This window comes from Haemaphysalis longicornis, unplaced genomic scaffold, assembly GCF_048455015.1.
Source record: "Haemaphysalis longicornis isolate Haplotype H1 unplaced genomic scaffold, Haemaphysalis longicornis Haplotype H1 scaffold_1, whole genome shotgun sequence".
Lineage (NCBI taxonomy): Eukaryota > Metazoa > Arthropoda > Arachnida > Ixodida > Ixodidae > Haemaphysalis > Haemaphysalis longicornis.
The window spans coordinates 7068463-7086324 of NW_027526203.1; the positions used below are offsets into that span (position 1 = coordinate 7068463).

Sequence of the window (17862 nt, forward strand, 5' to 3'; positions counted from 1 at the left end):
TTTCCTATTCGGCGGTAACAAGGTCGTTTATAGTGGTTCTGGGATCACAGCATGCGCTTTAAAAGCGATGCCGAGAATGTGATTGGAAATACCCATGCAAAAAAAAAAAAAGAAAAAGAAAAAAAAAGAAGGGACTCGAAAACTGCCAGGTTTTGTCGAGCTATGGCGCGCATATAAAAAAGGGTTTCCAGTTTCATGACGCGTATGCACTATCAGTCCTACAATGGCACTTGAAGATAAAAAAAAAGACGCGTCTTGTTGTTTTAATTTTTAGTTTCTTTAGGTTATGTTCTTGCTGCCTTGTGGGGACGTTGCGCTTCGAAAAGAGTTAAATCGGTCTGCGCGTGTGCCGTGACGTTTAATACAAGCGAAAAAAGCAAAAAAAAAATGCCGCTGAGCTCCCATGCGCTACTTGGGATTTTCTTCACACACGCGAGGAAAGCTGCATGAAAGCGCGTGCACTGCATATATAAGAGGGAAAGCAGCGGCTGCCGAAGTATCATTCGCGTGCAATACCTTTGCTGAACATCTAGCTCTTGTCCGCAAGCCTCCCTTAGCGTGCACAATGAAGGGACTGTTCCTCTGCGCAATCATTTTGGCCGGAGTCATGTTTGTCCACGCCAAACATGAAGTCTGCGGTAAGCCTGTTCGTCCTGTGTTTCTTCTGGTAGAGAATTCTGATGTACACACGTGAGAAAATGTTAAAACCGTGTTCCGAATTATACGGAAAAGCTGTACCGCCGCCCATTTGTTTCCGCCTCTATTGTTCCCAGTGCCTGCCGACAGTAAACTCTTTTAGGCAACTCCAACTTTCTCGCAAATGTTCTCTGGCTCTCAATGCAATGTTGCTGTCTCGCCACATTATTACTGCGATTTGGCGCTAATGCGGCTCTATCATTGCGCTGAGTTTCATTCAATTGCCGTCATTAGTTGATACATCGTGGAATTGTCAACATCGTCGAAATTTCAAGGGCATAACATCGTATTTATCAGAATTTCTTTGAACCAATTATATCTTGTTGAATCGCCGAAATGACTGTACAACCGTCGGAAGTTTTATTTCGGCAGGTGTCGTGCATAATAAATAACTGAACAAACAGACAGAAATAATAAAAAAAATCCATCTTGCTGATCAACGTCACTTACTAGAAGAACTATAGAAAGACAACCCTATTTTAGCCTTAGTTACAAAGGGCGCTAGAGCGGCTTAAAATGCGGCGGAACGAGCCAGGCATGCAGCACGTTTCGAGACAAAAACGTTTTCTGACGGCAACTACGGCGTGTTTGAGCCCGAGGCTTCGCCATTTTACGTTCTCATCATGATCTACAACGCTTATTGGTATTCAACCGATAATACAGTCATAACAGCGACTCTTAGCATTAATGTTAGTTTAACGTTCAAAGCCTCAGGACGTTATGCACCTGTTCAGTATTTGATTTTCAGCCCCGGACACCATATGTAAGTGGTATAAATCTACGAATGCTGATGGATTTTGAAGGACGTATGCGTGCGACTGTGCATTCGGTTTAAAGGGACCCTGCAACACTTTTTTCAACTTATTCCGGAATATTAAATGCTTGCAGACCATAATCAACCACCACATCTGGCACTTAGATTAGGGGTTCGCAAAGTACCCCAGCCACAAATTACTGCTCTGTTCTCGTCAGATACCTTAGAATCTTGCCCAAAAGAGTTTTCTCTCTTTCCCGCTCTTGGCGTTTTTCAACCGCTGGAATTGCGTCATTACAGTGGTTTATATAGAGGCTATTGGTCGGCTTTCCTGCAATCGCCGCAATGAACGGATTGGATATCCACTTGATAAAAAAACAAACAAGCAAGGGAGGAACGGAAGGCGTATCTGAGACGACGAGAAAATCACGCAATGCCGCTTCGTGCTGGCGATAACTGTAGCTTTCGCAGTGCCTTCCGACCCTCGAGATGAAAGAATGAAAGCGTTTATGGGAAGTGTTGCAGAGTTCCTTCAGGGTTAGGAGAGATTACAGAATTTTTTTATCCCTAAATGTGAACCGAATCTGCCCTTGTGTAAGCGCGGAGGCCGACCAATAATTTTTGTGAGGTTCCCTTTATTGACTGGAGGATTTAAAACCTCAAACTACCCAGTAACGATGGCTGAAATTTCTGCTTGAATACAAAGATTACTAGTCTTCTCTATTGCTTATGCCATTGAAAACAGAGTGATAATGAATGCAACGTGTGTCGAAACTGAATAGAAGTTTAAATGAATGCAACGTGTGTCGAAACCGAATGGGAGTTTAAGTGGCTGAAACGGCAGCTTGGGTGCGAAGCGCCGTGTATTGGTAGCCTAAGAATTAATCTGGGATGCCAGAGGGCCTTCAACCAATACCTGATGTTCTTGTACCCGCCGCGGTGGCTAAGTGGCTAAGGCGTTGCGCTGCTGAGCACGAAGTCGAGGGCTCGATTCCCGGCCGCGGCAGCCGCTTGTCTGATGGAGGCGAAAAGCAAAAAACGCCCGTGTGTACGAGATTTCGGCGCACGTTAAAGATCCCCAGCTGGTCAAAATTAATCCGGGGCCCTCCACTACGGCGCGCCTCATCGCCTGCGTTGCGTCGGCGCGTTAAACCCTACAATCAATCAATCAACGAAACAATCAATGAATCAATCAATGAATCAACCAATAAATAAATAAATAAATAAATAAATAAATAAATAAATAAATAAATAAATAAATAAATAAATAAATCACGACCACCATTACAGAAACAGTGTCATTGGGGCCGATAATATCCTCATCCTCGCTTTATCAACACAACGCTTCAGTCAATGATCCAGCAACCTCGGTGGCTGTTACGGGTTTGGGGGCGCGTCCAACCTAAAGAGGCTGTAGAGGTGTTGGGTGCAGTTGGATATGACTACAGAGTTTGCAACATAGCATCATGATAAATTGAAATACAGACAACAGAACGCGTGGTTTCTGTACATGACGCTGTTGGGACCGAGTGGGGGCACCCGATCCGAGCTCCGTGGCCTCCGACATACGAGTGGTAGCGTGTATGATGCGAGCGGCCAGCCGCTGTTGCAGCCGTGAAGAAGTCCAGAAGCCGTAGGCTAACGTAACTGTTTACTTCATAGCGAGAGGTGAGCCGAAGCCAAAGAACAATGCCCCGACGGGCGAGGTTACAATACAGGACTCGAGCAGAGCGACAACATCGATTCGCTGCTCTAACAGGAATGGTTTACAACGCTTGCGGGGGTCTATTTATACCCAAAAGCTGTAACGGTCAAAACGCAACAAGCTTCAACACCCCACGAACGTCACAGACACACACAACGCTCTTTCCAGAGTTCGTAAGCCGTTTGTAGCCTTGGCGCACGTTGAGTCCGAGAGAGGGGAGAGAGGAGGACTCCGTTGCGATCGACGGGGCCTATGTGTCCTTGAAGAGCGTTGAGACAAGCCTCGCCGCAGCCGCCGAAGTTTTGAAATGCGACGAAAGGGAAGCGTCCTGCTCGGCTTGTCGAAACTTGTCACCGACATGGTGGCGCCTGACGGCAGAAAGGCGCACGCAGTGGCTTCGCCGCACAGCCGAGGAGTGATACGGGAAAGAAGTACGGCGGCGCTGGCCGATTCGTAACAACGCGCATTCTGGGGACGGGCCGCGTATGTGAAGTAAAAACACGTTACGAGCGTTCATGGCCAACTTCGATATGGAAAGACAATCGCATTTCCATCTTTCGTTGGGCGCTCAGCACGAAATAAAAAATAAAGGAACACAGCTGCATGCGCCGTTTTCACTCATCGCAGCAACAAAGTTAGATAACGCTGGCGTGAGCGGGCGCCGAACGCGGTGGGAAGACAAACCGAAACGCTCACACGCCGAGCGACGGTCTTTCCATATCAACCATGGAGGATATCAAGGTTGGTCACGAACTCTCGTAACTTGTTCGCACTGCGCATACGCGGCCCGTCGCCAGGATGCGCGGCATGTACTGAAAGCCACGCGCTTCGTTTTTCGTATTTCAATTTATCACGATAGCACATGCACTGTGAACCCATAACAACAACCTCTTAGTGAAGTCCTGTTCGCACAAACTCTGTGTAGCATTTCTACTACCCAAAACACAAATGTTCGATTAGTCGTTCAAGTACCACACGGTAGAATCTGCCAATTTGATTTTGTTTATATTTTACAGGGTTGAATAACGGCCAGATCAAGACGACGCTGAGTTGCATGGCAGGACGTGTTCCAACTCAGGTAAACAAATTGTACTGTTTTTGTCAAAACCTGCTGTCAGATTTCATAACAAAACACAACTGATGCTGATGGCAGTGACTATATAAGGATCTTGTGATGTGTATTTTATGCGGCGTACAAGGATGTACAGAGGTGAGTACATCTGAAACGCCTGCTAATGGCAAGTTTGCCATTTTAAAACGTTATTACCCCTCTCCGTGCATCAAGAGTTTAGGTATTGGAATGTAAAAAGTAGGGTTGGGCGAGTATTCGAAACTTTCGAATATTACATATGTTTTATTCGTATTCGCTTCAAAAACTCTGTATTCGAAACATTTAGAATATTCGAAAGGGTTCGAATAATCGGCCGTTATCGAATATTTGGATTGATTAGTTGAAGGAGGGGACGCGTCTTTCAACTTTGGAAAACATCGTTTTTTTTTAAAGCCACATATTTGGCTTCGATGTTTTCTATCCTCTGGGTTTCCAAAGCTTTCCCGCCGGACACCACCGCTAAGTGGCTTAAAAATACGTTTGGCAGCAGCCGTGACAAAATGTCAACGCAAAAGGGCTAAAAAACGGCATTTCTCGGAGCGCTGTATCTCGGCAACGGTCCACCGGGCGCGGCCATTTTTGTACCATTGGATCGGCCGAGCACATGAAGTTTCATACTTAGTGTTTCATACTCATGTTTACAGTGAACTAGAATATTCTAGTTCACTCTACTCATGTTCTTTCCGGTCCCGGCCGTCTCTTTTATCTTCGTTCATCTTACGCACGGCAAAAAAATTGGCCTTCCGGCCCTCCTGATTGGGCGTCGCTGTGGCAATGCAAGATGGCGGCCGCCTGAACTGCGTAGTTCGCTTTTCTGAGTTCATTTTCACTGCTTCTCTACCAAGTTTCCGTTCAGTCATTTTATCTGCTGTGGTATTCAACACGGACATTATCACGATGGGAATGCCTGAGATCACAAGCAAGATTACGGGAAGTTGCGTGGCTCCAAAGGCGAAGGTAATCGAACGCTTCGGGGTGCACGTGACTTTATCCCGGAGGGTGGAACGCGGTGTGCGCGCTTGTGATAGCGGTTTGCGAACTTTCGTCTGATTTACGATGCTAACACGCGTAGTTATTGCTAAGGTTGACAGTAGGCTAGCTAGCCTTGGGAAAGAAACGGCCGACGCCTGAAAAGCTGCGGCTCGCACGGCGTAGCCACTGCGCTTTGGAGCATCGCCTGAATGCGCAACCGGATGCGATTGAACGCCAGTAGCTGTAATTAATGCCTGTGACGTTAGATTTAATCTCAAGAGTGACCTGAAGGGGAATGCCAGGGACAATCAAAGTATGGCATGTTGCGGTATACGTGCACCGTGATGCGGCGCTTGTATACCGCAACGATTTATACCGCAACGCTCGTATACCTCTCGTATACCGCAACGCGATGCCTCGCTTGTATAACAAACGATTTAGCTTTCTTGCGCAACGTATCCCGTGCACTTCGAGTAATCATGCAAACAGGCCTGCGTTAGGAATAAAAACGTGTTGACGGCGCTAGAAATCTACGTTACTGTCGTAGCATTTAGAAATTGCACTTTTAGGGAAATTATAAATACAAATGCTTACATCTATAGTGCATATTGGTTGTGCTTCGAGGAATATTGGGTGTTCTGAATTTCAAGAGTACTAAAACATTGTGCATGCATTGAAGTTACAGTTATGCAGAATAGTATGCCAAGCTTCAAAGTAGCTCATTTGTATCCTTGTGGTATATAAACTTTGGCAATGAACAACTGCACGTACAGGTACTAAATTGCTGCTCCAGGCAACTTTATAAAAAAAAATCGAAACTTAATTTCCAAATTTAAGTAAAAAAAGAGTGATTCGCTGCTACAGTGACAACACTACAAACTGAAGTTGTCCAGTGCAATACAGGCAACCAGCTAACCTACTTTGCATTGAAAGCTATCTCCCCCCTCTTTGGTCCGCAAACTAGGCTATATACGCTTCACAAACGAGCTGAAAATGGTGTGTTTCAAAAAAGAAAAAAAAGCTGCAAAGGCACTCCAACTTCAAGGCAAGGCATTCCAGGAGCCCCGTGTTCAAAAGGACACGAATGGCTACAACCCCAGCGATGTTTGATGAATGAAATCTATGTGGCAACTTCAGAAGCCGTTTTCTCAGAACATTTTTTTGCCACCTCCATCGCTTGTTCGAGTGATTTTTTTTTTGTGACCGCTAGGTTTATTTTGATTCCATTCTTTGCGATGAACAGTTCAGGTCTTGACACTCTTAGATTACCAGGTTTACTTTTTGGGATTTTTTTATTGAAATACTCGCTCATTTTCTAAATGCCTGTACATTCCTTGATGAATAGTTCAGGTGTTGACACTCTTAGATTTTCAGGCTTACTTTTTGGGAAGTTTTATTCAAATAGTCGTTCATGGTCTACATGCCTGTTGTACATTCAGATCTAAAAAACTGAAAACTAAAAAAAAATTGTGTGGTAATAAAACGATAGAAGACTGTCACGCCCTCGTCCATTCATTTGGAAATGCAAATAACAAACAAGTTTTCTACCATCTTTTATAGGTCGCTCAAGCTTCGTACAAGGTGAACAAAAAGAAACTTTTGTAGATGAAAATGTTTATTTAAATATAACTTTCCCATTTTAATGGTGTTATCACGAAAGCATTTCCAGTTTCTTTGCAAATTTTCATTGAAATCGAGAAAAAACTAAACATTTGATTTCGAAACCCCACGTTATTCGATATTCGATTCGATATTCGAAGCTAGATATTCGTATTAGATTAATATTGGAAAAATTTCATATTCGCACACACCTAGTAAAAAGATACTCATTTTGACCCAGTTTACAGCGCATTAATTTGAAGCCACATTAAAAATGTAGAGAGTATTAAGGGCCGAATCTATACCTCGGCTGTGAGGCGTGCCGTTGTGGATGGCGCCGGATTAATTTTGACCACCTTCGATCCTTTGACGTTCGCCGAAATCTTGACACCTGGGCGTTTTTGTTTCAAAAAATTTGACCTTGTCCGGAATCGAACCCGCGCCTCTGGGCTCAGCAGCACAAAACCTTAGCCACTGAACCACGGCGGGGGGCTTCGAGGAATAATTTAAAGGTAGACCAGTGCGGTTGGTCGCTGAGAAAAGGCTGTGTAGTTGGAAAGTGTTAAATTTTGGGCTGTCTGGAACTGCAAAACAAAATACCTGAATATGCGGTCTCCCTACCAAGCACGCACTGGGAAATGCAAGGCAAAGCGGTTAAAGGGGTGTGTTAAACGTGAGCAGTGACCGACAGAGAAAAAGGGGCCCACAGAAAAAATGCCGTTGCCTGTTGAAGTCGTCCATGATCCCACTAGCAATGTCATGCTGTTTTCTAGCGCGCAGTGCAGCGTCTCGTTTCTCATAGCCCACTTTTCCATATTACGAATGACGTGCGCATCAGCCCGAATTAAAGGAAATAGAACCAAACTTCATCTTGCCGGCAAAGTGGTGAGAACAGATTGTGTTGACATTATTGGTAATGAACTTGTAAATACATATCCTTATAGTCTCAAGCCAGGAGCTTCAGAACGTTTCATAAGATAATAACGTAATTGACTGGCCGTGTTGATATTCCCTTGTGTAGAGTTCTGCGCAAAAATAGACAGGGACTATAAAGGACACAACACAAGAGCGCTGGGGTTTTATAACCATTTGTAGCTCTTGTACCCATTCCTTGCGATGCAATAACCGCTGCTGATGGTCCTGTGCAAGATCTCTTATCTTATTACTGGTTCCAGGTTCATGGCTGATCACTTACAATGAAATGTCCCTTCTGATATCATTTGCCCATCTCCATATTCTACAAAGCCCCTGTGTGAGAACGCGCAACCTCACAATCTCACTGGTATAACTAGTAATGGTGATAGGTTCACGTAGAGCATTGATGAACAACCCCAAAACCCCCATGAATATCAATTTATATCCTGATCACTACAGAGTCGGTCTGAGCACATTAATTTTCCCGTGTGGTGGACAAAGTTTCCGAAATGTTTTATGGTTATCTAAAGCTTCTGCGCCAATCCATAGGGGGGGGGGGGGGGGGGGCACGTGTCACCTGGTGACTGTTTTGCAGCCCCGTCCTTAGTAGAATTTACTTCGTTGTCATCATAATACTGCTGCAGAGAAACATTAACCCATGCGTTGGTCATGTCACGAACTGTGAACGGCGTAGCCTGGGTGAATAGTCACATATTCATCAGAGCTGAGATATTGCTGTCCCATTACTCATTGGGCCAAATTCAGGTATATAATTCGAATAAAAAATCCATTGCCTCTTAACTATTCTCGATGTAAATATAATGCAATGCAAAACATTACTTTTTGCAGCTGAGAGGCAAGGCAACGGACATCATTCGCAAGCAGGGAGACAACCTTGCCGCCCTTATCAAGAGACAGTGTGATGCCGATGTGGACTTTGTGAGTACATTCCCTAATACGCCTAATAAAACTGGCGACGTACTTTTTCTTGATTTTTTTGCTAGTAGAAATGTGTGAACATCTTCAAAATTGTAGTTTTTTATTCAGTTATGGTGTCGTGGTGGTAGTACATGGAACCGTTACTAATACCACGGAGTGATTAAGCCCATATGTTTCCCCCTATCTTTCTCTCTCTACACACACACACACACACACACACATATGTATATATATATATATATATATATATATATATATATATATATATATATATATATATATATATATATATGTGTGTGTGTGTGTGTGTGTGTGACCTACCACAGTCTTCCCTTTGCTTTCCTAGGTTTTTTTGACTGCGAACCCTTATTCTGTCTTAATTCACCGAGCCCCTCATTTCCAATTTATGATTCGCTACATGCATACCGAGGGCCTCTGTTCTGGCAGTCTTGGTGCCAAAGGCAGCTTAAGAGGGTTGAACGCTGGTCGACCACTCTCGACATGTCGTAGACACTCGTGTCACGGCCCGGGGGTTAAAAAGAAGGTCCCCTTCACCCCGAGTAGTCCGAGTGGCGCTGGCTACCACCCCCAAGTGGAGGAAACAAAAAATACCTTAGCATAAATACCCGAGAAAGTGGTGGGGAAAGATCCCCGCCGGTAGCGTAGTGGTTATCGACCGGTATGCTGGAGCTCGTGGGATCGGATCCCACCCGGCGGGCATTTTTTTCACCACTTTCTTTCTGACATATATATATATATATATATATATATATATATATATATATATATATATATATATATATATATATATATATATATATATATAGCTTCAGGGCTTAGCAGCTTAATAGTATATTAAATTAGAATCACCACGAAAAACATAACATCTAAGACGACGTTTCCGCTGGGGTCCAGCCTTTTTCAAGTGAAGTACAAGGGTCAAATTCTGGGTATATAAAGGCTCGTAGAGCGCTGCGAGCCCGTGGACACATTATTTCAAAAAGGCACAAAAAGAAAGTACAGCAAGAAACAAGTGGAGAGTGAAGAAACGTAGGGCAGGTTTGGGCGCGCCGGTAATCCAACTCAATATACAACGCGGCGAAAAGCAAAAGCGGGGCATGTAGGAAGTGTGTTACCTTCAGCCACCGCCCACCCACGCACAGCAATATTAAGAAAAGTAAACAAGGGAGGGGTGCTGGGCATCTCACTCCAAAGGAGCGAAAACAACCTGCCGCAAAAGGCGGAAGCGTAGAATCGACAATTAGTCCTACAGACACCAGGGAACGCAAAACGCCAGCTATGTCTCAGGCAGAAGGCGACGTTGAAGTTCACGAGCCCAAGAGTGCATATTAGGGAGGGGCCACGTCCACAAAGCAAAATGCCGCCGCTTCCCGGAGAGAGCAGATAATAACCACAAATGGCTTGCCCACAGCCCGCGTTTCGGGCACAAAGCGGGCAAGGACGACCCCTCGATGGGCGCCGACGCCGAGGGAGGGGTGCCGGAGCCACCCAAGAATGGCAGAGCACAGGTTGTACGAGTGCCTTGAGAAATGACATACAAGGCAGGAAATAAACAAAAAAAAACACCACACAGAAAAAAAAAAGAAGTTGAACGAGCCCCCGGCTCATGACACGAAATGGATAGATATAACGAATTTGTAGCTTACATTTCATATTCGTGCAAGTACCAAGGGCTTGCACATTATGGAAAAAGAAAAAAATGTGACGCACGTACGACAAAAATTTTTAGTGATCTAGGAAACAAATGACGCTTCGTAGCTAGTCATTAATGGCAGTATGAATTCGCACACACCATTCCTTAAACGAACTGACAAACGAAAGAAGAAACAAAGAATACGCGCGTACAAATCGCAGGACATGGGGAACCATATCACTGAACATAAATAGCTTAGAAAGTGGTATTTCGGGCATAAAAGCAATGAAGCATTTGGAAAAAATAACTTATTGACAAAACTAAACCGAGTAGTGCTTTGAAAGTGTAATGGTGTGATACAGTAAGATTTCGTGCATACGAAAGATTAAAGCATACGGAAAAGTAACCTGTTGACAACGATGAACCATCCAGCGCTGGAGAAGTGGTAAGATGCGATGCGTGCCGCTACAAGGTCTAGGCTTGATAACATGACAGCCTTCCCGGAGACTCATTGATACCCCCTGTCAGAGTTTTGCATTTGTGGATCAGCTATGATTGGCAGGCTTTCCTGTCGAAATGGGCTTTATATCCTGATTGGAGCACCGCGGCATTAAATTTGTCCAACGGGTGTTTCAAAGAGTTGATGTGTTTTGAAAGGGGAAGATAATGTGTTTTTGCATCGTATCTGTGATTATAGATGCGAGCTCTAAAAGAATTTTCAGTCTGTCCAATATATTGCGCACCACGAGCACCACATTCTAGGAGGTAAACTATATTTGCAGTGTCACAATTAAAGTTGCCCCTGATCTGCATGGAAAAGTCAGATTCCCTGCTCTGAGTGCTTATTGTTGGTGTCATAATCATACACAATTTGCACCGGGATTTTCGACATGGTGTAGAACCTGTGAAACTAGTTTCTTTTGATCGAGATGATGTTACAAAGTCCCAGATAATTTCTTGCTCGGCGATACACCACGTGTGGTGGATCTTGGATGACGTGCTTCATTCTTTCACTTTAGAGCAAGATGTTGTGTTGTCTTCTTAAAATTTCATTGACATTTGGGCCAGGCGCCGAATATGTCAAAATCAGATTGGTTTGTAACCTTGAAGTGGAGGTTTTATTGCCACTAATAAGTCTAGAACGCTCCTGTTTCGCGTGGTGATTCTAACTACCCTCTGGCTCAACCACATCAGTGTACAGCCTCTGAAGCACTCCATCCTCTGGGAGACGCTTCCCATCGAGCTGCGCTGCGTCCTCGCCCCTCCACGGCCCAGCGAAACACCCTACGACGACCTTCGCGCTGCCGTGCTCGCGCACTACGGCTTCAATGACGACTGCTTTCGGCCTGCAGCAGATAAGGTACCCGCGCGGTCCTCGCACGCTTCGCCGCCGCACATCGTACCTTCTGCACCATCGGCGTCGTTTCCTGCCACGAGTGTCGCCATCGTAGACTCCACCTCCAGCGCGGCAGCCACACATACACCGACGAGGCTCACAGCCGACGTCATCATGGACGCCCACCGGCCGCAGCCCTTTTCCCCTTCTACCACCCCATGCAAAGGCTCCCGTGAGTGCTCCGTGAGCGTTCCATCTTTCCCAACCTGGTTGCCCGCTACACCGCCGTTGCACGTCAAGTCCACCCCGACAGTGACACAGAGCCCGGCTCCACTACTGTCGGAGCATAACTCGGGTGCAGCGCATATAGTGGCACCCTCCGCGGACCCCGACAGCACAGCCGCGACCCTGACCCTACATGAAACGCCCCGCGCCCACGTCGTCAACCGCGACGTGCACGATTACCATGAAAAGCCCGACCCACTCGCGACAGACGTCCAGCCTCATAATTCACCGATGTCGCCACCAGAGCAGCGCGTTCCCGAAACTCGACGCCGACGTCGCCAACGACTTCGTAAGCCCCAGTCGAGAAAGCGAGTTTCGTCACTGCCACTGCTTCGGCGCACATCGACGAGGCGTCAGTGCCGTCTTGCCAAACAACGTCTTGCATGCCGGCTACGGCCAGCATTGTGGGCTCATATCCGTCGGCGTTCCGGGACGTGGGGGCTTCGCTGTAGCCGCTGTCGTACGGCGGTTACGCTTGTAGCATGCGCAACAATGTCACACCAGACACCATGCTCAAACCATCACCGCCGACAGTATAAGCCTCCTCGTACTGGCACACCAACGCCAGTGTACACACGTCGCAAGAGTCCGGTCATAAAGCGCCCGTTTTACCGGCCCCGCCAAGTCTGCACTGTGGCCGCGGTTTATGCCTCTTTCACTTCCGGACTACTCCACCGTACACCAGTTCGCCCCACCTTGCACTCCCAGCCAAGGCCACCTGAGGCCAATAAACGCCCCGGAGGCCCACAACGGACTGACCAGGACTGCTCCCATAGTTTACCCGCGATTTGACCTGGACCGTCTAAGGACCTTTACCGTGGATAGGCCTAGTTAATTATCTGCACATAGCTTGTACTTCGGCTTCTTTCTTACCGCGCTACGGGGGAACCCTGTAGTGGCGGCAGCTTCACCCGCTAACAGCGCCACTATCATCATCACCACTGCATCCCACAATCATCATCAGAAGCGGTGCTTGCACGGCTGCGTCAGCACTGCCACGCGCCACGAGGATCGAACACGACCGAGCGCCTGGGCGGCCGCATAACTACGCCGCTCTCGAAGTTCCGGCCGGGGCTTGCACACCCGAATAAATGTAGGAGGCCACCGCACCCTACCAAGTCCGCTTCCTACAATGTAAAGGGAAGATAACCGTTAGTCATTAAGGATAACAAAGTGGTTCCCTAGAGAAGGCAAGTGTGGAAGGTGGCGACAGGAAGTTAGATGGTCAGGTGAGATCAAGAAGTTTGCGGGGATAGATTGGTGGCAGTTAGCACAGGGCCGGGATAATTGGAGATCTATTGGATAGGCCTTTGCCTTGCAGTGGGCGTAGATTGGCTGATGATGATAATGTTTCATATGCATATGCATATTCATGTTGACACCCTCACTTTTTTCTTCAAAAATATTGTAGTGCTTAGGAGAAAGGGTGGTGTCTTCCTGCTTCCTTTCCACTTACGTTTCTTCGAATCTCTTTTAATGAATATCTTTTTACACTCTCCAATAACTCTCAGATAAAAACAAGCAAGCACTATCATATTTCCAGGAATCATTATATTGCGCTTACTAAAGATTATTAAGTGTTATAACTGTAACTTGATCCATTCATTGGTGTTAATTATAATTGATTGGCAATCATGTTCGATGCTCTTGGTCAGCTAATTATTCTTTTATTCCTTTTCAGGGTGAAGTGCTGAAGCAGCTGTTCACGGTAAGCATCCTTGTTTTACTTATCTTTCCTTCCCGCTAACGGCCATACGAACTACAATTGGGGGCCCCAAATCGCAGTCATTACGTAGGTAGCTTCAATTGAGCTGCTCAGATCTAGCTCGAGAGACTTATTTCTCTTGACTGGCGACTCAGCAGTAAGGTTTCATGTAGAGTGGAAATTGGCGGAGCAGGGTGGGAAGAGACGCTGAGCCAACAAATTAGGCCTACTTTTTCGCCTTGCTTTCATCAAAGTAACTGTGCAAGAGTATTTTGGGCTCCTTCGGTTGGAATGTGGGAGCCGGGCCCAGGAAACCAGAGCACCTTTTTCTGAGTAGAAATTTCATTCCGGAGACTCGCGAAAATTTTTTTGGGAAGTTGTTTTTTCACCCTAATCTCATTAGCTTGTAACCCATCGCCTAACAAAGAACAGCATAGGTACGTACGGGCGAAAAATTGGCAAATACACTTAAAGGGCAACAATTTTTTCAACTTTTTTCTGAATCCTAAATGCTTCTAGAACCTACTCAATAAATACATCCAGTACTTAGAATAGCGGGTCGCAAAGTACACCAGACAAAAATAATTACTCTATGCCCATCAGATAACTTGGAAACCTTGGACTCAATTCTCTAAAACGAGAGGCCGTCGTTCTAAAACGACGCTGTAGCGTTATGCAAAAGCATGTGTTCTCGTGTTGTGGCGCTGATTTGAGGGTCGGAGACAGCACAAAAACGCCTGAGTGGAGCTCTGTAACGAGGGCGCAAGACGACACGCAGCACTGTAACAGCGACACGCAGTATTGCAAGCCCCTTCGGGCTTTTGTTTATCAGCAGTGTTACAGAGTGCCTTTAAGACTGCTTACGGGCAGGAATGCGAAAGGTGCGAGACAGCGCCAGAACAACATCGCGGTCCCCTAATGCGCGCTGGCCCGTTCGGGGCTCACGCTGTGCTTTCACAGACAAATACACGCTCGCCGGGCAGCGGTCAGCACATGCGATAGCGGTGCAACGGTGCCATAGCTTCACCGCGCTCCTTCACTGAGCCATTTTTCCGCTGAAGTCAGACTTTTGGTGCCACTGATGGTGTCGTTTGGTACCATTGACGACGGTAATTTTATTATTCACTTGTCGCATTTATTGGTTATGGGGTTAACCGTACGAAAAGTACACAGGTTATGGGCGCGACGACCTGCGGGATCCGGATTAATTTTCACCACCTGGGAATCTTTAACGTGCGCCAAAATGTCGAACACACGGGCGTTGTTCCTTTTCGCCTCCATCAGAAAAGGCGCCCGCCGCGGTCGGGATCGAAGCCACGTCCTTGGGCGCAGCTGTATGACGGCTTAGCAACTGAGCCACCACGACGGGTTACTTTTCGCGTTTGGTGAGACATACAAGACTTACACGGAGAAGCTCAATGGCCCAATGAGCAGGGAGCGGTCGTGCTTTGCGAAAATGTTTTCGTCCCTGCATAAACAGTCCTCATGGCAACGAGTAAATAACTCCCGCGTGCACAAGGTCCGGTAACCTTCAGGGTACACGAGGTAGATCTAGGTTGGCGGTATAATGGTGGCGCTCACCGGAGATTATGGTTAGGTGTGGGCTCAATGGTGGCTTATTTGAGCCGATAAAAAAATTACCCCAGGTTTAAGCGGTGTAAAATCTGCTGAAAGCGGCCGAGCTGTGGTTGTCTTGTGTCCGCTAAAACGTCAACGGGCGCTCGCCGTAGAATGGCAGGGCCGTCGCCGCGCAAATTCTACGGCTCGCGCAAAGTACAGTAAAGCCCGCTTATATCGAACACGGATATATGGAATTATTGCCTATATCGAACCCCTGTATAATTCTGGTAAAAAGTACATGCATTTAAAACTTTTTATATCGAACGTGATTTTGTTCACTATGGATATATCGAACTCTCCCGCGCGGATTTTTCGCTCTCCTTATGCATGCGGCAGGCTTTCCCGCAATACATTGGCGCGCAGTGATGGCGCAGGTGTCCCTTGCGACTCCCGCGCGATCTCGGGCGCGTCCAAACCGGCCGTGGCAGTAGTGGCAGAGTGGACCAACTCCACGCATGCATGCCGTTGGAGCCGAAAGCGCCACATTGGGCGCTGCGGGCTGCGGTGTCACCGAACTTCAAGTCCGAGCCACTCGCTGCACGCACTTGCTTGGTTTGCTGGGTTCGCCGTTATTCGCTTGTATCCATGCTTGTCTCCGCTCTGTCGAAGACGCCGAGGACTCCGTACCGCTTCCGAGCACGAGCGAAGCCGTCGCTGCCGTGTCCCTCCTACGGTGATACTGCAGTGCCATTGAGGGCAGCGGTCTTGTGCTTGTCAACTGTTTAGATACCGTGGAGCAAGCAGTCTCCAGCAACACGTTGCTCTCCAAGAAGCAGGCTACACTCACGCAGTTCTTCCGGCCCGATGAATTATTGTTTTCTTTCCGAGGAAGTGCCGGATCAATAGTAAACTGCAGGATGGTAAGAGCTCAGCGTTAGCTCGTGACTCCGTCGGCAAGATTGCTCTCATGTAAGTTTTTTTTGCTTCACTTTCTATATCGAATTTTTGATATATCGAAATATTTTACAATCCTCGCGCTGTTCGATATAAGCGGGATTTACTGTAGTCAGCTGCTAAACGTCAGTGGCGGGAGGCTCCGTACCCCTCCCCTAGCGGGGCAAAAGAAACCCGCACCTGCTGGACCACTGCTCCCTCTATCAGCGGATCTCGAAACTTGCTCCTTCCGCTGCATGCACGTGACCTACAGAAAACAGACCAAAAAGCTTGACGTACAACAGCTTTGCTGTAAAAAGAAGTGAGACTCAACCGGCGGTTTGGTGCGCGATCTCCAGCGATAACTTTTGCACCACTACGACAATAGTACAGAAAGAAGACAGACCAAGACTATAGCCTTCTGTCGCAGCCGTCCACTTCTGTCGTGCAGTCTGTGCTGTTACACCTGTCCACGACTAAAACATAACAATGTTTGACGAATAGGTATGACACTGTCTCTGTGAAAGCTTTAACCAAACAAAAACGAAGCGGACTTGAGCGCCAATTATTTTGTAAAGGTGGTCCTGCGGGGAGCCAACGAAGGCTCACGGAAACAAATGTGCAGCTGTCGACTATCTGTTGAACTTCACTTAAAACTTTTCAACTTATACGAATGAAGTAGTATTGTTATTGCGTTTCCCAAAACATGCCCATGCCTTACAGAAAGGAACAAAATGACATAGGTTTGAGACACACCCATGGGCGTTGTTGTAGCGTAGAGTATATGAATTGTATAATTTGCATGCAAAAAATGACACTTCACTACAAGGCAGTACCTCCACTTTTTCTCATTCTCGTTTCACCTTATGCTGAAACAATGCCAAAGTGATTATTTCATGTGTCGATGATGTGTCCCATACAGATAGACAGCTAAACTTCATGCGATAGAGCTGTCCTTCGACGCAAGCCCAGCATTCTAAAACAAGTCTGTTTTTTTATAGGAGGAAGAAGCTGAGTTCGTCAAGAAAGCATACCAGGAGTGCCGCCCAAGCAAATCTCGAGGTTAACCGAATTAGCCAGTTGTTTCTCTCTATGGCAACTTTGACCATTGTGTCGTGCTTGCTGGAGTAATTAAACGCTGGTGTGGCTGGCAGCGCAGCGGAGTGAAACCAATAGGCCCCCAATGCTTCCGGCGGTACCTAGCCCATCTACAAATATTGTGCTTGCCTTAACACTTTGAGTACAGATTCAAAAATAAAGCATACTTTGTTAGTGCCCCCTAACAACTCTGCCCCGATTTGGCGTCTTTTATTGCCGGCCACGATGTCCTTCGGTTAAGTGGGTACACTCCGGGCGGGGGGGGGGGGGGGGGGGGGGGGGGTTCATAGACAAGTTTTGTGAGCTGATGGGGATTCGGTGGAATAAGTTACCAGGACACCTGAGAACTCCTTATTGGCAGTGCTTGCGAAAGCATCATGCACAATTGCCGAAAGTATCCTTCCATTATAGTCCTCATCATCCTCTTCCTTTTTGTATAATTTTTTTTTCGTCTCTTAGTTGATACCAGTGGGACTTCCAAGCGCAGGCTACATTTATCGGGAACGTACTTTACTACTTGTCTGATTGCCACTTCTGTTTGGGAATGCTCAAATTACTTATGTAAGCTTCAGTTCACGTGTCTCACACACGATGGATGAT

At 46.6% G+C, this 17862-nt stretch overlaps 1 protein-coding gene across 1 annotated transcript; it reads left to right on the top strand.

The window, feature by feature from the left end:
* The first annotated feature begins 480 nt into the window (after nt 1-480).
* On the top strand, nt 481-17461 carry LOC144163122 (uncharacterized). The gene is made up of 5 exons (XM_077693938.1): nt 481-638; nt 4172-4233; nt 8602-8691; nt 13648-13674; nt 17166-17461. Exons 1-5 carry the CDS (start codon nt 566-568, stop codon nt 17229-17231), a joined length of 318 nt encoding a protein of 105 aa, XP_077550064.1. The 5' UTR covers nt 481-565; the 3' UTR covers nt 17232-17461.
* The last annotated feature ends 401 nt before the right edge of the window (nt 17462-17862 follow it).